Below are 21,411 nucleotides of genomic sequence, written 5' to 3'. Positions count from 1 at the left end.
CTTGGTTTCCAGAGGCTTTAAACACAAAATGACCCTGGTGTTGTCTGGCCAAGAACAGGAATTATTACCAACAACATTCATTTTTTGTCAAAAAAGACCTCTATCACCTCTGCCTGTCTGCAGGAGGCATATTAATTCGTTCTCTCTCTCTCTTATTTTCTCTGCTTCCTTCCCCTCACTCTCAGGATATTCAGTGACTCATCGTCATAAGTTTTCCAAAATTCTCATTCTGAAAATATTGTTCCTAAGTAGTCTAGAACTTTGTATTTCACATGTGTCCTTAGCAGTCCTTCAAAGAACCAGTGTTTCCTTTATCCCTTGAAAGAATGCTCATAAATTGAAAGATGTAAGTAAACCTTAAGTTAAAGGCTAATAAAAAATTGTAGTAATATGGGGTGCCTGGGTGGCTCAGTTGGTTGAGCGTCTGACTCTTGATTTCGGCTCAGGTCATGATCTCACTATTCGTGAGCTCAAGCCCTGTGTTGGGCTCTGCACCAACAGTGTGGAGCCTGCTTGGGATTCTCTCTCTCTCCCTCTCCCTCTGCCCCTTCCCCCCCAAAATAATTTTTTTAATTGTAGTAATAATAATACTTCATATAATGAATTACAGTTGTCAAAGTGTCTTCATAGACCTTATCGCATGCAATCCATTCTACAACCCTGTAAGAGAGACAAATCAACTATTATCCCAGTTTTCAAGGGAAGAAACTCAGCTCAAAGAGGTTAATCTTGGGCTGAGATCAAACAGCTAGAGGAAGATTAAGATGACTCTAAAACACATCATTTAAGTTCTTAACTTGTGATCCTTCTATGTTATCACGTGGTCAGTGCTCAGGCTGGCTCAGCTAGAACACTTCTCTAGGCACTGAAGGGAATGTCAGAGAAGTAGAAGTGGCTGCAGTGCCTCATGTGTGGGTCCTGACATCACAACAGAATGGGTGACCATAAAATATGGCGACCATGTGGGAACTTCTGTAACCACCGAGTGGGGTGCCCTTTAGAGTGCTGGCTTTGTGAAGCCTGACACTCATTCCGTGAGCATGCTGTCGCCTAAAACATTTTTCAAGATGCCCTTCAAAGCTTCCAGATACCTTTTTTTTTTAAGTTTATTTATTCTGAGAGAGAGACAAAGAGAGGGGGAGAGAGGGAGAGAGAGAGACAAAGAGGGAGGGGAAGGGAGAGAGGGAGAGAGAGAATCCCTATGTGACAGCACAGAGTGGGACATGGGGCTCAAACTCATGAACCATGAGATCATGACCTGAGCCGAAATCAAGAGTCAGATGCTTAACCGACTGAGCCACCCAGGCGCCCCAAAGCTTCCACATACTTTTAACGCCTTCACGCATACATCATATGTCTTCATCTTTTCTGGGACAGATTTCAGCTTTGGCAATAGTCAAATTACAGTTGGTGCCACTGGAGTGTAAGCCCCAGCGGGCCTCACACGTCGTGAGGGCTAAGGCTGGGGATGCCCATTTGCTGGTACGTCTCTAGCATCTAGCACAGCGCCTGAGTCATAGTGGGTATTCAGCAGAGGAAAGAGCACTTTTGAATGAACAGTTAAGTTTGGGGAAAACAAGTCGGGTCATTCCAAGCCAGTGTGTTCAAAACCACAGAGTAAGGGGGTTGGTTGTCCTGTGTGCTCATCCAGAAGGAACTTTCAAAAGGAGAACCCCCCAAAAAAGTGTGGAGCTGTGGCAGCTTCCCCGGAATATTGAATGAGGAAGTGCAGTGGCAGTGGAAGCCCCTAGCTGTGTGTTTAAGTAACTTGCATATTTAATTAAAACCATTAGCCAATATAATACAGTGATTTTAATATTAGCCAATATTTGTTGATGCTCTCTTGGTGCTAGGCAGTATTCTAAGCAGTTTTCAGATTTTACCGTACTTAATTTTTAGAGGCAACCCCATGGAGCAGATAATGCTATCATTCCTGTCGTACAGATGAGGAGACAGGCACAGCGAAGTTGAGTAACCTGACGTACAGACGATAAGTAGCTGAGGTGGAATTTGAACTCAGGCAGCTAGACACTGGACGCTGTGCTTTTAGCCGCTCTGCTCTACCAGTTCTTTTTTTTTTTTTTAATTTTTATTTATTTTGGGAAGAGAGAGAGAGAGTGTGTGTGTATGAGCAGGGGAGGGATAGAGAGAGAGGGAGACAGAGGATCCGAAGCAGATTCCCCACTGATAGCAGAGAGCCCGAGGTGGGACTCGAACTCACAAACCGTGAGATCATGACCTGAGCTGAAGTCGGATGCTAAACCAATTGAGCCACCCAGGCGCCCCTGCTCGACCACCTCTTAATTCTATCAGATGGCAACAGAAAATGTACTTTTATAAGATCATTAAATCCAGAGATAATGCTGAAACCCAAATTATTTCTGAAAACAAAACCCTTAAGTACTATTTCATATGTAAATAGCATTTCTTGAACTCAGTTGGAAATCCTTAGGCCAAGATAAGAAGAGGGGCAGTGACTTTGCTCGGGGACTTCTCCTTAACTGGTGGGGACTTAGGAGGAGTCCGCCTGGCAGAAGACGGGGAAAGATGAAGCCCTCAGATTGGAGAACATAGCCCACCTATTTCTCTTTTCCAGGGCTTCTATAAACGGACCCCAGACTACCTTCAGATTAGAGAATGGAAGAGGTTGGGCTGCTTCCCCGTCCCCATGGTTCACTCCACGTTCCTAATTGACCTCAGGAAGGAAGCCTCTGGCAAGCTGATGTTCTATCCCCCGCACCAGGACTACACCTGGACCTTTGATGACATCATCGTCTTTGCCTTCTCCAGCAGGCAAGCAGGTACTGTTTATGTTCAGTTGTTCCGTCACCATGGAAACACTGCAGCTAACCAGCTCCTTTGTTTTGTGCATCTTATTATACAACAGTCCTATATAAAGCTTTTTTTCCCCAGGCAGTATTAGAGACAGTTGTTTGCAGTAACCATACCAGCACCCTCTTTATCGTTGTCCAGGTGAGCACCAATGACCAAGAGCCAGGGCCGGCCCCTCCCCAGAAATCCACTCTCTTCTTTTTGAGTGCTGGGAAGACAGTGGCCGCGGGGAGAGCCATGAGCAGGTGATTGGTTCTCGATGGTGCTACTGTATCATTTTGTTCACTATAAGGAATTTTTTTATTAATTAGGAAACTGTGACAGTGGCCCAAAACAACACTGGCAAAGACCCCAGACTTTAAAATCAGAAGTTTATTTCTTCTTTAAAAAGTCTGAGCTGGTACAGTGGCTCTGTTCCCCAAAGTTTTCAGAGACCCAGGCTTCTCTGTTGCTTCCCCATCCTCCATGAGGTGTCGTCCTTAATTGTATGATCCAAGATGTCTCATCAGTATGGATGCATTGTAGCCATTAAGTAAAAGCCAGAGAGGGAAGGCATTTCTTCATTTAAGGAGTTGAACATATTGCTTCCATGCATATCCCGTTAGCCAGAACTTAGCCACAGGTCAACACGTAGCTGTAAGTGAGGCTCAGAATGTGCTCTTTACTCTATGCAGTCTAGAACCTCAGTTCTCTTACTCCAAAAGAGGAGAGGACAGACTTACGGAGGCACCTAGCAGCCTCTGCCACAGTACTCATGGAAGGAAAGGCAGAGCCAGACTTAAGGCTTTCAAGAACCACTGGGAAGCATTTCCACTGGTGGGACTTAGGAGGAGTCAGCCTGTACAGGCTTTTTGAGGAAGACAAGTCAGTTGGAGGCTAAGTTTTTTCTCTTGTGCCACCCTGCACATGCAGTCAGGGAGGACTTAATTCACGAAAGCAATTCAACAGGAAGTTCCACGACATTCCTGAAGCAAAGCTGTATTTCAGACCTTCCTGAGAGAAGTCAGGTCCCATCATCAATGAGCCAGAAATGTGCTACTTAAGTGCCAGCAGAAGCGAGTTTAGAAAGTAGGTGAATGGTGAATAAACTCATGTGGCCGTATAAGTTAGGGTGGGTGAGATCAGGACCCCAGGCAGCTGAGACAGCTTGCTGGCAGTTGAGAATGTTAATACAAATTCAAGCCACAGCTCACAGGTCAGGCTATCTTTAAAGCCATAGGTGTCCCACTCAGCAGTTGTAGATTTGGTAGGAATGAGAATATTTGGTGGACATGTGGAAAGCTATTTTCCCTTGGCTGCTAGAGCCGTTTAGACCCTTTGGCCAGGTGTAGGCATTCTTTAGCCCCGTGTCAAGGCAAAAGCAGGGTTCTTATCCTCATCTGGATTGAGAGTTTTCATGAAGGTTCTTGTGTCAGTGTTAATGGAAACTGCCTCTTTTAACATGGCCTGTGATTTGCTCTGACTTCTCCAGGATGGGAAGCAGACTCAGGGCCTTCTCATTCCTTTCAGTGTGCCAGTCCCTTGGCTTCAGAGTTTGCAGTAAGGGTGTTCCAAGAAAATGAACTATTCAGAAGTACAATAATGGTCCTTGCCTAACAGAGTTCTCATTTACAGTCATTGCATAAGGTGTTTTGTGACCCATGCACTAAATTATTATGATGTAGTTTTTCAACCAACAACTGTATTTGGGGCTGGAAGAGGGACACAGGCTGGATAGGAATTTTTCAGCTCTGTCCTGTGCGTGGCCTGTTCACTCAGACTTCATTTCTCAGTGGTCACACTCCCCTTGGGCCTTCCCAGGACATTGAAGGTGGAGAGGCCCAAAGCTGTTTGGCGATTCAGTTGGGGAGAGAGGAGGTAGAAAAGAAAGGAGAGGGAATTGATACTCTAGGTTTTGCCTTTGTACCTAGGATCGTGTTAGGCTCTGTGCTACTTGGGGAGATAAGATCTTTACATGTGGAAGCATGAGTAATAGCTGTCAAACAGGGAAACCTGAGGGTCACATGGGTGGTATAAACCGTGAACAGGTCCGGGAGTCAAGCAGGAAAGAATCACTGTCATTTGGGGGAAGGAAAGAGCTTTCCTCATGGCTCCCATGGTGGCACTTGAACTTCTCTTAAAGTATTTCCAAGAGAGATAAGAATGAGCCTGGGAGTCCTGCACAGCTCATGGACGCTTTTCCTTTCTGACATCCAAAGCAAATCACTTCCCTTCTCCCTCGCAAGAGTCTTGATGAAAGATAATTTGTGTTCTCTTTTTCTCACTCTGTGAAGCTCCCTAGCTGTGTTTCATCCTCTGAAGTATCATTTTTTAAATGTCCAAAAGGAAATAAAGGCCCTACATGTTCCTGGCCGGCCCATCTAACCACAGACCTCGCTCCTTAACCTTTCACCTCTGACTCCAGTCATTGCCATGTGCGGTTGATGAGTGGGAGGCGCAATCCAAGTGTGGTGGTGCCCTGAGGTATAGCTGCTGAGCTGGCCCCAGAAGAGAGCATAGGGGTCGCAGAAGAGTCTCTGTGGCTATAGTGAAGCCAGGGTCAGGAGTTCACGTCCCGTTGTGGCCAGAGATGTGGGCTTTGTGTCATGGCCACAGGAACCATCTCTGGCGCCAGCCAGTCGTCTTCTGAACGTCTGCTGTTGAGTCAAAAAAGGCAAGAGATGTGGGTGACGGGCGTGCATCCCTGCCTCCTGCACATCACTGGTAGTAATCAGAGGTGCCGGCCACGTGCAAAGATGGCAACCAGCGTCATTACCGGCTCTCAGCCTGGGCTTCAGAACCCTGGGCAGATAGAAAGATACTTGGCATTGGCTCTTTAGGGACAAAGGTTTTGTGCTAATGACTTACTGTATGGTCTTGGACAAGTCCTTGCCTCTCTGGATCTGATCTTTCATCACCGAGGATAAAAATAAACGTATCAATCCAAGTATAAAGGTACTAATGAGTACAAGAAAATGTTTGCTATTTTCATATGACAAGCACAGAGCTTCGAGGTGAAGTTTCATTTACCATTCTTTTTCACAGGGAAAGAAAATTGTTTTCTCCAGAAGTAGCCTTCACTGAGAGTACCAGATTCCTTCATAGACTTTAACTAATTATCAACACGTTTCCTTTTAAAATTGTTACGTTTTTATCAAATTATCCATGGACATAGTTGAAAGAGTTCAAATAGTCCCCCAAGGTTTATTATAAAATTGGAAGTCTCTTGTACATCACCCCCCTGTACCATCATTTCCCTCTTCTAGAAGAGAGATACTTTTTTTTTTAAGTTTATTTATTTTGAGGGAGGGAGAGAGCAGCAGAGAGAGAGGGAGAGAGAGAATCCCTAGCAGATTCCACACTCAGTGTGGAGCCCGACACGGGGCTTGATCCCACGACGCATGAAATCATGACCTGAGCTGAGATCAAGAGTCAGACACTTAACCGACTGAGCCACCCAGGCACCCCAGAGACCGGCACTTTTAACGCCTCCAGATGATGACGGAAGTATAATATAATGTCTGTGTTTCTAAATAGTATGACTGTGTTGCTACCTCTTGATTCTCTGGTCTTACTTTGGATGTGATCTATTGACTGTCCACCACAGAAGAGGGTGAGGTAGCTCTCTCTCCTGCCTGTGCTCCCTCAATGCAAACACAGTCCTCCCAACACTGTCCTCCCAATAGAGTTCCATGGCAATTTAAGACAGATCAATGGCCAGTGTTTTTGTTGTTATAATATGTGAACCTAATTCAAAGCTGAGCCACTTATGGACTATGGCTAGTTTTCCTTCTATATTTAACTGAATGACTGCCTTTTCCCCTTAGTTTATGACTAATACAATCTAAAACTAAGCCCTAATTGTCTAAAGCATCTCTTAGAATGGTCAGATTTATCAGATGTTCTCTTTTTGCATGTTTGTGAAGAATTTCTCTTCTGGAACCTTCTGCTGTTGTCTGAGTGGTGCCACAGCTCTCAACCCGGGATGCCCTTCCCTTGTCCCGTACGTTGACCCTCCTGTCAATTATGTCTCAGGGCCTCCTTGTTTTCTGTAATCCGCCCCCTCTCCTTTTCCTTCCTTCTCCTCCTCCTCCTTCTTCCACATCATCCAGTCACTTTGTGAGAAAGTGTGATGGTAAGTAAATATCTATGACCTTGCTGTGTGAAAATGCCTTTCTTGTCCCTTCACATTTGATGGACAGCTTGGCTAGGTCTCATCTCCCCTTTTTACTGAAGCTTTGGAAAGTTGCATGGTAAGACGATTTACCTAATTAGGATAGAGAGACAACGTAAACATGAAATCATTTTCCTCTCACTTCCTGAACTCATCGTGACTTTGCAAGGGGGTACATTTTCTTTTGAAGCGACCCTGAAGTATTTGTGTAGGCAAACAGCAGAATTAGTGAGTTTACTTGGTGAAGCAAGAGAAGTGACCACGTTTGCTGGACCAGCCCTGATTTGTGCCAGATTCAGTGAGGAAGAGGCTAAAGGCTCTTTTCTTCCCCTGTTCTTCTCTGCTAATGCCGTGAGACAGCATCACCTGGTCTGGCAGGTGATACAGCTGACTGGAGGAAATTTCATCTGCACAACATAGAGAAGTCACTATGCAGATAATTCTGTCTCTGGAAAGCATAGATGATTATGGCCATTAACAAATCAGAAGCTTGGACACACGGATCAGAGCTTGGCAGACTCGTTCTTTCAACTAAGCAATCTTTTCATTAGTCAGGACCGTCAGTTGTCGGATCTTTGTGAGACCATCTTGATTCCTATATTCCTAATTTTCTGGTCAAACACAGATGCTGTGCAACTCTTGGAGTTAGTCACGTGGGGCCTTGGAACCAGTGCTGAATACAGGAGGACTGAGGCATGTTTCTGGCATTGTCATATGACAGATTCTTAGCAGGACTTGAAATGCAGTCTTTTTGTCCCTTTACGAATCCGTCATACAAGTTTCATGTCTGTTGGTTGACTCCAAATCCATGCCTGCTAAGAGAAATAAAACCTCGGAGAACTGTGGAGAATTCTAAATTTCCTTCTTTTTTTTTTTTTTGTTTTTTGTTTTTTGTTTTTTGTTCTCCATATGCCTAGATTTAGCTTTAATAATCTGTCAGCCTCACAGGATTTTCCTGTTTGCTTTCATATCAAATGTGGATTTCATTCCTCATCTTCTTGTTATTTCCTGTAGGCGGATTACAGTGTTCCATTCTGTTCTCTGGAATGGGAATTCCTTGCCTCCTTTTGATCCCTTCGTGCTTTTAGTGCTCATTTCAGACCACGGGTATGCTTTTTCTTCAGAGAGAAAAAAATCAATTTCCTCTGAGCTGAAGAGTGGCCCCCGGTTTTTATTAGCCCCCAATGCTGCATTAAATTTTCTTACTAAAGAGCATTTTTGAGGTCTACAGGCAGTGTCTGAAACAACTACTTATTCATTTCCAGTGCCAAACTCAGCTTTACCCACAGTCCGAGCTTTTTTCCCTTAGTTGTCTCTAGAGAACCAAGAACCGTGTTTTCTGATTGGTTGCTTTTGTTTCCCTCTTGGATCCTCAGGCATCCAGATGTACCTCTGCAACAGAGAACACTATGGCTACCTGCCCATCCCCTTGAAGTCCCATCAGACCCTGCAGGAAGACATAGAGAACCTCATCCACGTCCAGATAGAAGCAATGAGTGAGTGACCCAGGAGCTCGGGTGATGGCTCTTGCTCCATTGCCACCGTGACCACACCAGCCACCTTTCCCTTCTCCCAGGACTGTGATCTCACAGTCATCCGTCTGCCTTGGCTGAACTATAGCTATTCATTTGTTAATTCGTTCTTAAACTTTCCTTTGTGACATATGAATATGACAAGGTCTGCCTTTAGGGAGCTTCCGATCCAGGTGGAGAGCTGGGTACGCAGTAAATACATTTTGTACAATATCAGAAGGGCCGTATTGGTATTTTGTGGTGTAGATTTAAACTCAAAACTTTTATGCTTTCTAATTATATGACTTTGGAAAAGTAATCTAACCCCCTTAGTTATGAAATGGAGATAAAGCTTTAGTGTTTGGGGGCAAATTCTCCATTCTATCTATCTATGTATCTATCCATCTATACTTTATACAAATAAAGTCTAATAACAATAATTATGACTTCAACTTATTAATAGGTTATCATGTAACAGATACTATGCTAAGCATTTTTTGTATATTGTCTCACTAACCCAACAACAATGACAGGGTTTTTATTATCCCCATATTAAAGATGAAGAAACTGAGGTGGAGAGAGAGAGTGTAAGTAACTTGCTCTAGATCATTTTGCTAAACAAATGACAGATTGGGATTTTAACCAGTCTTGCCATCTGCAAAACTCACATCCTTAAACACTGCATCGTTATTGCCTCTGGGTCTAGAATGATGTCAGAATTGGTAAATGCTCAATAATCACTCGCTATCATAATTATAACGTATAACGTTCAGTGGTGGCTAAAGGAGAAGGTAATGGCAAAACCCTGCCTAGGGGAGGATGTTGGAAATGGCTTCCCAAAGGAGGGAATATTTTCAGTTCATTTTCATGCAGCATCTGAGAAATTCTGTTATTCATCACTGGAGTATAGGAGGTACGTCTGTGGGCAGTAGCGATGGTTGGGGAGACATGGCAGGAACTGAGGCTGGAAAGTGGGCAAGAGCCCAGCCAGAAGGACCTCTAATGTATAAGGTGGTGTTTGGACTTTTCCTGAAAAGAGAGGAACTCTTAAAGGGATTTTTATCAGAGAAATGTCAGGTTGAAATCTGGATTTCTAAAGGCCACCCTCATGGTAAGGGAAGTATGGCTGGAATAGGGCGGGACAGTGGATGGCTCAGGCCAGAGGCGAAGAGGTCGTTTTTGACATTACATGGTAACCTAGGCAAAAGATGGTGAGGATCTGAGCTGGGGCAGGAACAGGGGGAATGGAGAGGAAGGAAGAGATTAAGAGAACCTTATGACATAGTCTTGAAGGGATTTAACCAAGAGTCTGTAGCTGAGCAAAAGGGAAGCAGAGAACAACTTCTTAGTTCTGACTTGAGTGTTTGGGGATAACAGTAAGAGTTTTAAAGGGTATACAGCATGTAGAATTAAGGAGACATTTGCAAAGAAAAGTCATGAGTTCGTTTTTAGACCCATTGAGTTGCCTGTGAATATCTATTTCCTGCTCCCCACCCTCAGACAGTAAATGCCTTTTTTGTCATGTTCATCTCAAAAAGAATGGCAAATAAAACCCCAAACCAGCAGAAGATAGAAAATAATAAAGATTAGAGCAGAAATCAATGCTATTGAAACCAAAACAAACAAACAGAACAGATCAATTAAACCGGGAGCTGGTTCTTTGAAAGAATTAACAAAATTGATACACCCCTAGCCAGTTTGATCAAACAGAAAAAGGAAAGGACCCAAGTAAATAAAATCAAGAATCATAAAGGAGAGATCACAACCAACACAGCAGAAATACAAACAATAATAAGAAAATATGGTGAGCAATTATATGCCAATAAATTGGGCAATCTGTAAGAAATGGACAAATTCTTAGAAACATATAAACTACCAAAACTGAAACAAGAATAAATAGCAAATTTGAACATACCCATAACCAGTAAAGAAATCGAGTTAGTAATCAAAAATCTCCCAAAAAATGAGTCCAGGACCAAATGACTTTCCAGGGGAATTCTACCAAACATTTAAAGAAGAGTTCACACCTATTCTTTTGAAGCTGTTCCATCATGTTCATCTCAAGGCATAGCCCTTTGCCTGTCACCTAGTAGACACCCAGTAAAGATTTGTTGGCTAAGTGAATGAATAAATGAACACATGGGTTTAGGTTGACATGACCAGTGAGTAGATGGAGAGATAAGTCCATCAAGCCTAAAGATGTTGAGTAGGGATTCCATAACAAGATAATGTGATATCACAGAATTTCAGTAAAACAGGAGCATGAGATGTGAGTATGATAAAGACTGAGAAAAAGTCCAGTGCAGTTTTTCAGATAATACCCATGATAAGAATGGTTTCAAAAAAGGCTGAATCAGAACTCAAAGTGTTGTAGAAGTAATTAAGAAGCAAAGAAATAGAGAAAAAAGCAGAGAATTTTTTTTAACAAACATGTTTGGGACCAGAGGGTAAGGAAGACAATAATAATTTAAAAGAGTCATCAGAAGTTTTCTTTAAATAGCAGATTCTCCTACTGTATTTATATAAGCTTCTGTTTGCAAAATATCAGTCTGCTCAATATACGGGGAGCACATCAGTGGTGCTGAGCAAAGTACATACACAGACTATACGTGGGATGAGGGCAAGCACTCCTCCCGTCACAACCTCTGCATGCTGATGTGCATGACAGCTTGCAAGCCATCCAGTCTTTCCTCATCTCAGTGTCTTGGGTTTGAAAAAGGCAACAAGAGACACTATTGTTCTCTAAGTATGTAGAGAATAACAGGGATAATGTAGAAAAAAATCCCCAGCATTCATGGCGGGGGGGGGGTGGGTGGCGGGGAATAAGGATTGACTAGGGAGTTGGTGCAGTTGTAGTATTTCTTGAACCAGCCCATAGGAAGTTCCTTTGTGAATTTCTTTAACACATACTGTTTCTGCCTATTGTCTATGTTCTAGATGAGGGCAGCATCTTACTGCCTTTTATCCCAAGGACCCAGCACAGGACAGGACATATGGTTGGTACCAAACAAGTATTTGTTCCAAGTATGGCCACACAAGCAAAAGAACAAATGAGGAAATGGATGAAAACTGTATTGCAAAGAGCACTGAACCGGAATGCAGCATAATGAATTTCAACCCAAGCCCTGTCACTTCTGGAGGGAGAATTTTCCACCCCCCCACCCCCCCAGAGCTTTAGTTCCTGTATCTGTGGAGTGAGGATAATAGCACTTACTTTGCAGGGTTGGGAGGAGCAAAAACAAAACAAACCAAAACAAAACAATGTACACCAACTCCATAAAATATTGAAGGGTTGCTGTTATTAGGACTCAGTTTGACCTTGGTAATGTGTCACACACACACACACACACACACCCGCCATCACTCCTGTTCCGTGCCTGCCAGACTTGACTCCAAGTAGATGCCAGCTCAGAGAAGGCCAAAGACTTACCTTCTCTTGTTTTCCACCATAGGACTGAGAGCACAGAAGCTTCCCTGTGTGTAGAAGCACACACATTGTCGATAAAGTTTTTTAAATTATATAAATTATAAATATGCATGGCACAATGCTACACAAGTAGAATTCATCTGAGAAGAACCTGTAATTTATAGCTGCCATTTCTAATCTCCCAGTGCATACCAGCTCTATTGCTAGGCACTTTATATGTGGCATTTTGTTTAATTCTTGAATTTACCTTCGTTAGTTATAATTCTGTTAAAATTTCAGGTTCTGAATTTTAAAAGGTAGAACATAATTGGAGTAAGAAAAATAATTAGAAAATAAACTTTGGAGGATAGTAATGCAGAAATATAGACTGGAGGCCCCTGTAGGATTGAGGATTAATAATGAAATCATATCCGTCAAGTGTCCTCAGGAAAAACGGGCCAGATGTTAAATGCATTTTGCACAGCATCTGGAACCCAATGAACAGTAAAGAAACAGCTGCTAATAGACTACACCAATTGAAGCATTAGAACAGGAATTATATTATATTTATGTACAAACACTGAATGCCTTCCTACAATCTATGAGGGTACTGGGGATTCAAAACATTTTACAATCTCTGTTTTGGGTATATATATTTAACTGGAGACAAGGGACAAACATAAAAAAGACCCCAATGATGCAGGATAGTGCTTTGTGAAAGGAGAAGATTTAAGGGCAATTGGAATTTGGAATAGTGAGAAATTGTTCGGGCAGGTGTATTCTCTGAGAGCTTCAAGTCCTGGTGGTTGTCAAGCTGGGCTTTGCTAGAAGTGCACAGTTTACACAGAAGAAGTGATATGGTGAGGGCACTATAACAGAGGAAACTGAGCAAAGATACTGTTCGAAAAGCACTCTCACTCTACACGAGGTTTGGCTTTAAATAATAGAGGAAAATGAAGTTTGAAGGTTAGGGTGGCTTAACTGTCATGGTCCCTGAATGCTCCACTAAAGCAGAACGCCATCCAGAAAGCAGTAAGGAGGCAAGGAAGGTTTTAGAAGGGAGAGTCAGGCTTTAAGTACTAAACACTTACTATGTTCCATGGATTGTTCAAGATGCTGGGGATACAGTAGTGAGTAAAATCAGCAGAAGCCCTGCCATCAGCGAATGTATATTCTAACACGAGGTGCAGACAATGTATCGAGGGAGCAGCCACATGAATATTTGGGGGAAGAGTGTTCCAAGCCGAAGGAACTGCAAAGGGTGTTTGGAGAGCTGGTAACGCTCCGGGAGCAAAAGGCCCATGTGGTTAGAGTACACAAAATGAGGAGTTGAGTAGAAGGAGATGAGATCATGAAGGAAGAAGTGTCCGGATCATGCAGAGCCTTGTGACCACAGTAAGGAATCCAGATTTTATTCTAAGAGTAACGGGACTCCATGTGGGATGGGGTGGGGGGAGTGGCATGACATTATTTATACATTTAGAAAGATCATTCTGTCTGAGGTGTGGATACTCGAGTATAGGAGGAGCGATACCTCTCTCTTGGTGAGAGGAGATGGTGGTTGGGATGCAAGATGTAGCAAGGAGGTGATGAGGAGCAGGTGGGTTTAGGGTATGTTTATTGGTAGAGCCAATGGGACCTACAGAGAACCAGATGCAGCCCACGAAGGAAAGCAAGGAATCCAGATGACACCAGGCTTGTGGCCTGGCATACCATTTAATGAAACGGGAAAAGATTTGGAGAGGGAAGTTTTGGTCATGTAAGCTTATGATATTTTTTTAACATCTGAATAGAGAGGTTAAGCGATATTTGGATAGGAGTCGAGTTCAGGGAAGAGACTCCATCTGGAGACAGACATCTGAGAGTCATCAGCATTAAAAGGACATTTGAAGCCATGGAACAGTGTGCATTTGTTTAGTAAAAGATCATAGAAAGAGAAGAGGGGAAGGAAGAGGACAGATCCTTGGGGGGAGTCAAACAGCCAAAAAGCTGGAAGGAAAAACTGAGAAGTGTCTCGGGAAGGAGCCAGATGATGCTGAGAAGCCCGGTAAAATGAGGATAGGGCAATTCTCATTGGTTCTGTCAAGATAAAAATCTGTGATGACCTTCATAGGAGCCACTGCGGTGCAATGATGAGGACACCAGCCCATTGGAGTGAGCCAAAGGGAGGACAATGGGGAGATGGGAAAGTGGAATCTTGTTGAGATGGGGAGAGAGAGATAGGATGGTGGCCGAAAGGGAGTGAGAGATCAAAAGCGAGGTTGTTTTGTTTTGTGTTTGTTGAGATAGGATTTTAGCATGTTTATATGCTAACAAGAAGGATCCACTATATAAGGAGAACCGGATGATGTAGAAGAGAAGTTAGTTGTAAGGCTGAAATCCTTGAGAAAATAAGAAGCCTTGTCATCTAGGACAATTTTGGAGAAGTTGTCCTAGGTGGGAACAGAGATGCTTCTTCCACTCTAGCAGATGGGAAGACAGAATGTGTAGGTGCAGATGAGGCTGGCTTTGTGCACTGGAGGTAGAAGGAAAAGGTAGGTCTACTTCGACTTTGAGTATTTTCTTTATGAAGTACGTAGTACATCAGCTTGAGAGAGGTGCTAGAGGCTTCAGGAGGGAGGACAAGGCATAAAACAGATCTTTCAGTGAGTGGGAAAGTAGATTTACTATGGAAGTGCAGTTGCATCATTTGGCAATGTCGAGTGCCAATTTGACATCTGTGGTTGTAATTTTAAAGTGATTCAGTCAACACAGTTGTGTGAGTTTCTCTTTGCAGTATTCTTGGTGCTAAGTGGGTAATCAGGTACAAGCAGGATTGTGATTTTGCCAAACAAGAATCGTGGTAGCAAATGAAGAGTCTTTACAAGTGGGGCAAGAGTGCTAGCCCATTGGATTGGGTACCGATGGACATGAGGACCTGAAGGATGTGATGAAAGCAAATGTGGTAGTGAGTCACTGAAAGAGTGATGCAAGGACCTAGAAGCAGCCTGTTGGGTGGGTCACCATGTGGATGCTGAGGTTTTAATAATTATGGCAGGGACAGCAAGATTGTGAGCCAAAGGCTGTCATTATCAGTGGCTGAGGGGGCATGACTAGGAGAGAGAGGGTGCTAAGATACACTTCAGAGAACCTGGGAGTTTTGAGGGATGAAAGGAAAACAGTTTGGAGTGAGTTGGGGGAGGTGAGAAAAATCAGCTTCTACTCTCACAGGTGACAGGGAGGCAGCGTCCTTAAAGGAACGCCAAGTGTTTAGTTAAAATAAAAAGATGAAGAGACATTCAGAAAAAATAAGGGACCAAAAATGTCAAAGAGCTGATGAACTACAGACTGGAGCTTCAGAGATCAGAGGGAAAGAGCCCGGGTAGGGTGGGAGGTAGGAGATTGTAACAACAAGGAGCTAATACTTGCTGAAAGCACCGTGTGCATCGCTCCACATGTACTTACTCATTTCATATGTTAGGAGCTATATAGAAAATTTGAGAAGGTGCTTCCTGTACAGAAAATTGGGGGGTGAATGGCGGGAGGTTAGATCTTATAAAGGTGATAGAAATAAATGGGCTATATGAGGCATGAGGAGATTCGTCTTGCAAGCCAGAGCATGAGGTGATGGGAGATCTCAGGTGCCCATTCTCAGTAACAGCATTTTGGAGCAACGGAATGTCATGTAAAGGTTATTAAGATTATTGCATGTGAAATCAGAAGGTCCAATAACCTTACCAATTACTCACTATTTGATCTTGGGCACCAGTTGATTCACCATTTGACCTTGGGCAAGTCTACATCCGGGTGGGTCTCAATTTCTTCATCTATAAAAACAAACGACCAAAAAAATAAGTGAAGCTAAATGGTGTGGTTGACTATGAAAGCCCTTAACCAATTGCAGACTGTCAGGTGTGACTATTGTGGTCACGAACAGCACCGTGCTTGAAGAAGATTATTTTGACCATAGTGTGCATAACAAGTTAGAAGGAGGCAAGACTAAGTGCGTGTTAGAAAAATATTAAAACAGCCCAGGCATGGTGAGTGAGGACCTGAGCTAAGGTCGTAACTGCAGCAATTGAAGAAGTTCAGGACAACTTTTAGATTATGATGAAATGATTATGATTTAGTTAGGATTTGGTGCAAGCCCAATCTCTCCAAGATTTCGGGTTGCATGACTGGGCTGGTACATTGTACACTGGATGGTGTGTGCCCCAGTATGGACTATAGACAAGACAACAAGCAACGGTCACCCAGGAGCAAAGACTTAGCTAACTGAGCCACTGTGAACTCAGTCCAGTTGCTAAGGCCAACTTGATGCCAGTGGCTACCAAGGACCAGTTTTGGGGGCAGGCAGAGTGGGGGCGAGGGTCCAGGAGTCAGACTTCGGTTCACCTACCAGTTCTATCAGCTCTGTGACCCTGGGCAAGTTATATTTAAGCCTTTGTTTCTTTATCGGTAAAAATAGGGACACTCATACTTATCCCATAGTACCTGTTGTGAAGATTAAAATAACTGGGATTACATGTGTGGAGGGTGTAACCCAGAGTTCAGTGAGTAATAGGATCTCTACAATAATAGCTATGATGCTTATTCCTAGATCTTGAAACTATCTAGGAGCCAAAGAAGCATATTTTCCCAACTGGTGGTACAGTGGGGGACTGTGTCTAGGGAGGGATTCAGTGAGGGATTGATAAATTGGGAATGATGGCGTCAGAAACGACCCCAAACCAAAGCTGGTGTACAGGTTACCTTCGACTCTGATGAAACAAGGACACATCCCTTCTCCTGGCATAGTAAGTTTTATACATCTTACTTGCATCATTCCGTCTTTCCCAGTGGCTTAGCTCTGTCTTCAGTGACAAAACCCAGGCATAGTTCTCATATTTTTGCTCAATGGTGGCTTCTAGGAGCTAGCCACTTGTGGCTTTGGGGGGACACTTGTCCTGTGAATGCAGTGACTACCCATGTTTGATGGAAGCAAAATGGCAGTCTCTTTGGCTGAAACGTTAAAGCCACCTAGCCATGTGAGTGCCAGACAGAGACCAACAGCATGAAAAGGCTAACTCAAAATATAACCCCCTCCCAACTCCCAGTCCCAAGGAGGGAGAGCCAGACAGCTCCTCAAACAACATTGTGAACAAAAAGGAGTTTGTATGTGAAGTTTCTTTCTCTTAAAAGCCTAACTCTGTACATGGTGCCCCCTTGATCAATATTTGTTGATTTAAAAAAAATTAATGAGGAGCGGGGTAAAGCAGAAAGGAACAAAATATTCTAGGCTCCCGGTGGAAACAGAAACACATGCACTGTGTACTCACGGAAATGTGACCATAGGGGTCAGGGTTGAAGTCATGAGACCAACAACTGTTGGGTTTGGTTTAGGAAACCTGTCTCACCACCTTCTAGAACTTCATGTCATTTGATCACAGGTGACACTGGATGTCCTGGTTTCTCTTTAATGTCCCAGGGAAGCATGAGTTAAACAAATAATACTCTATGGACAGTGTCTCAGTCAAAAGGGTGAAGAGGTTATGCTAGGATATCAAACAGTGACAAAATTCCACTGGCTGCATACAGCAATGGCTTACTTCTTCTTACGCGAGGTCTACAGTGGTCCTGGTGCCCTTCTGGGTGGCTGTCCTGCATATGTTAGCACATCATTCTAGGCTACTTCAAATGTGGGATTTCTCCTTTATCAACATCTGCTACTCTGGCCATTGTGGTGGGGCTGGGGTGGTGGGGGGCAGGTGGGGGGAAGGGCTTGCAGAGCTGAGAAGCAGCAGTTCATGAGGCCATGACCAATTTCAAGGGTGAGGAAGTGATTCCTCTCCTAGGCCCGGAATGGAGGAGATGGGTACTGCTGAGTAGTAGTGAAGGCCACCGCCAACAGTTACTCCAACCTCTCGGCTACCAGCTCTGACTTAGTTTTCTTTCTATTATCCCTTTAAGGAAAACGAAATGAGTACTTTGAATTTACAATTCTAAAATTCTTCAAGACCTTTACAGGTTCCTCACTCAGCGTTGCTTCCGACCTTTCAAATGTGTAGTTCGCAAAGAGAACTTTTTCGGAGTATCGAATAAATAAATCTTTTACTACTTAAGATGCAGTGCCCCTCCCATCTGGAAATTTACCTGTGAGCCCTGTACCAAGTGAGGGGATGTGGTTTGGCCCCCAGAGGCGAGTTTGTGTTAAAATAAAGGACCTTTTGCATACCTGTAGCTAAACCTGCCTGGATGGGATAAAAATAGCCCCAGACTTTGGCCCTTTAAAATAGACAGAGAAGGCATTATTTAGAAGAAGTCTGGCCCAGTTCTGAGGTCTTTCATTATAAGCCACAGTAAAGTAATAGCTTGAAAGTTACTGAGTTTTTACTATGCTAATTTACTGGGTTGAGTGCTTTGCATACAGATCTCATTTAAATTTTACTACACCCTAAGAGATACACTTTTATTATCTTGATTTAACACATGAAGAAACAGGTTTGGAGAGGACACTTAACTAACTCTTCCAGACCTTCACAGACCAAGGTTTGGATTCAGGTCATCTGACTCCAGAGCCTTCACCCTTAATCTTTACCCTTAAGGGAAATGGGGCGAATATTCCAGTCTGCATATAAATAAGTGTTCTCGAAACCCTGACCAGTCCTGGAGAACTGCTGAGTGGTTACCCCCTGTCCCGGACATCCAGGTGGTGTTCCTAGACATCAGATGTGTGGATGGAATTCTGTTCTCTGAGCCTTTCGCTAACAGAGTGCTCTGTGTGCTTCTTGTGTCTTCCAGTTGACCGTCCTCCAATGGAACCCTCCCAGTTTGTTTCCGTTGTCCCTAAATATCCAGACAAGATGGGATTTGATGAGGTAGGAAAGGTGTCTGTGTGTGCACGTGCACACATGTGCATGTATGTGGCGTGCTTACACGTTTGTATTAGAGCACAAGCCTGATGACACATTTGAGAGCCAGCAAGACTGACCTGGCTGCTGAAAAGGCATAGAAGTCTTGGGAAAATGACTCCGTTTTTGTTGCAGCTCAGCTTTCTTATCTTAAAAACTGAGCATCGTACACACCTGGAACTAAGGTAATATTGTGTGTCAACTATATCCAAATTAAAAAAAAAAAAAAGTTTTTTAAAGGAGCATCATGGTAAAGTGAATTAATCATTGAGTTAGAAAGACGTTACTGTTTAGTCCTGAGTGCAATTATATATTTTCTAGGAGCAGATATTGCTATATTTTGTAAACCTTTCAATCAAGATTCAAGGGTCAGGTAAGAGGGTATATGTTTTAGGTATTGGAGGACCTTAACTTTATTCTGAGTGGATGGAAACCATTCTGGAATAGTCTGTGCTTTATTTTCTCTGTGCTCTTCTTCCATGGACAAAGATTGAGGGTAGGGTTGAGAGGAAAATAAAAAGAAAAAAGAAACCTATAGTAAAATTCTGCCTTTCCGTGGGCAAGCACTTCATAATAGCACTCCAAGGGCCATATTTAATATAAGGTTTTTGCTTGTTTGTTTTTTAATTAATTGATTTATTTTTGAGAGAGAGAAAATGAGTGGGGGAGGAGCAGAGAGAGAGTGAGAGAGTGAGAGAGAATCCCATGTGGGGTTCGATCCCATGAACCACAAGATCATGACCTGAGCCAAATTCAAGAGTTGGAAGTTAAACCGACTGAGCCACCCAGGTGCCCCTATTATGAAGTTTTGATTGCATGAAGAAGGAAGCAAGAATATAAAGTGATGCCTCTCTCGGTAACGCACACAACAGCTACTTGGGAATGCCGGAAGTGTGCCTCCAAGTCATTGATCCTTTGTGGGTCCCTTATGTCACATAGCTGCTGATCAGTATTCGAGAGCTTGATGATCTAGAGATTAGGGCAGTGCCTCAGGAATCCACAAACTGAGATGGAATTTTTCCATGGATTCTGGATGTGTTGTAGGCCAAGCTTTGTGCTCTGTGCTCACTGCCACAGCTCCATGGCAAGAAAAAGCCTTGTTCGTCATCCTGCACTGTGTAGTACATGTCCCCAAAGTACAGCCGTCTACAAGCTTCTGGGATGGGAATTGGTATTTCTTCTGTAAAACCGATGGGGATCTGGACTTCAGGAATGGGAGGGAGTATTTCATGATTATTAAGTAGAAAAGACTTAGCGGCTGTGATGCTGTTTTCACCGAGGGCAGCATGGGAAGAGATGACTTTAATGTGGTAGAGAGGAATCAGAATGAAGTACAAAGAATTCTTTAAAACAATCAGGCTGCAGGAAAGTTGGTCCACATCACACACTGTACCAGCTTCTACATCTTACTAGAGGCGTCCTTTCCTATAACTCTCATCAGCCCTCGGTTCTCTAGGTGAGAGAACCCGAGTGTCTTTTTATATATTCATTTTCAACACATTCCTATGCGGACTGAAGCAAAAGAGATCAAATGGGACAAAACCAGGATCTTCTAGCTCTGGTCTTCCCATTTGGATGTGCATATAAGGACTGGGTTACCCCTAGAAGCCTTCTGGAAAATGCCAATTCTAGGAAGTGATATAGATACAGGAAGTGATTACCCTGGGCTCTAGAACAGAGATAAGATGGTAGAAAAGGGGATTTTCAGGGACCTTTTTCTTTCTCCCAGTACTCCCTGACCTTGTGGTGGTGTCTGGGCTGCATTTGGCTATGTAGCTCTCTCTCTGTTTGCTGTTCACTAAGTATGAGCAAGCCGTCTGTGTTTTTTCTTCATGGCTACAATTTTTATTGCACTTGTCCTGGCAGAAAACTGGGACTGAATTATTATTTACTAAAGTCTTCCCAGACCTGAGGTCTCTGGTTTGAGGCGACTTTTTGTTGCATATCTGTTCAGTTTTTGTTTTGTTTGGGCTTATTTTTGTTCTGCCAGAGTGGCCTCAGGTAGCTCCGTGTGTACACATGAGGAAATACCCCTTCCTTTCCGTATCTTTTAAAATCATGGGATGAAACGTGGCCCATCAAGGTGTGCCTCTAAACAGGAAGAACACGAAACGTGAAAGAACACAACCTATTAAGTTATAAAGTTCCAAGTAACAAGGCAAGTTAGAGTCACCACAGAAATGATGTTTAAAAAAAATAATTACCCAGTTATGTAGATAAGAGAAGTAATGAAATCACGATGCACCCAATTCACTTTGCCTTAACTCAGGTGGATAATTTCTTCATAGGGGACATCTTGTTTTCCCATCAGTTTCTTTGCTCAGTGCTTTATAAAGGGATGGAAGTGAGAATGTTTTGTAAGGAGAGATTGAACGTTTAGTTAGTGTAGCTTTTGATCCAGTAAAACATAGAACATGTTGATGATTACATTAAAAGGCTATGTGAACCACAGCTTTGCCCCCAGTAAAGTCTGAACCCCAGCTGGTTACAAGACATAGTCTCTTCTTTATTCTGGACACAGCATAAAGTGAGCTTTACCTAAACCACATATCATAGACATTTTAATCGGTGTTGTACTTGAGAGATGAGGTTGTTCAACTCCCTCTTCTTACAAACAAGGGAACTGGACCCGGAAGCATT

The 21,411-nt window shown here is 43.2% G+C and overlaps 1 protein-coding gene across 1 annotated transcript in view; it reads left to right on the top strand.

Annotated features, from left to right (window-relative positions):
- The window catches only part of COLGALT2 (collagen beta(1-O)galactosyltransferase 2), a 111,136-nt gene that overhangs the window by 75,448 nt on the left and 14,277 nt on the right, over positions 1-21,411 (top strand). The window contains exons 5-7 of the mRNA XM_047077303.1: positions 2,597-2,801; positions 8,362-8,481; positions 18,662-18,738. Coding sequence (XP_046933259.1) covers positions 2,597-2,801; positions 8,362-8,481; positions 18,662-18,738 — 402 coding nt within the window. The remainder of the gene's footprint in view (positions 1-2,596; positions 2,802-8,361; positions 8,482-18,661; positions 18,739-21,411) is intronic.

The sequence above is a fragment of the Lynx rufus genome, unplaced genomic scaffold, assembly GCF_022079265.1.
Source record: "Lynx rufus isolate CCGP_SWC_20201006 ecotype Redwood Valley unplaced genomic scaffold, mLynRuf1.p SCAF_15, whole genome shotgun sequence".
In the NCBI taxonomy this organism is placed as follows: Eukaryota; Metazoa; Chordata; class Mammalia; order Carnivora; family Felidae; genus Lynx; species Lynx rufus.
The sequence above is the reverse complement of the archived record's forward strand: the minus strand, read 5'-3'. Positions and strand labels throughout refer to the sequence as shown.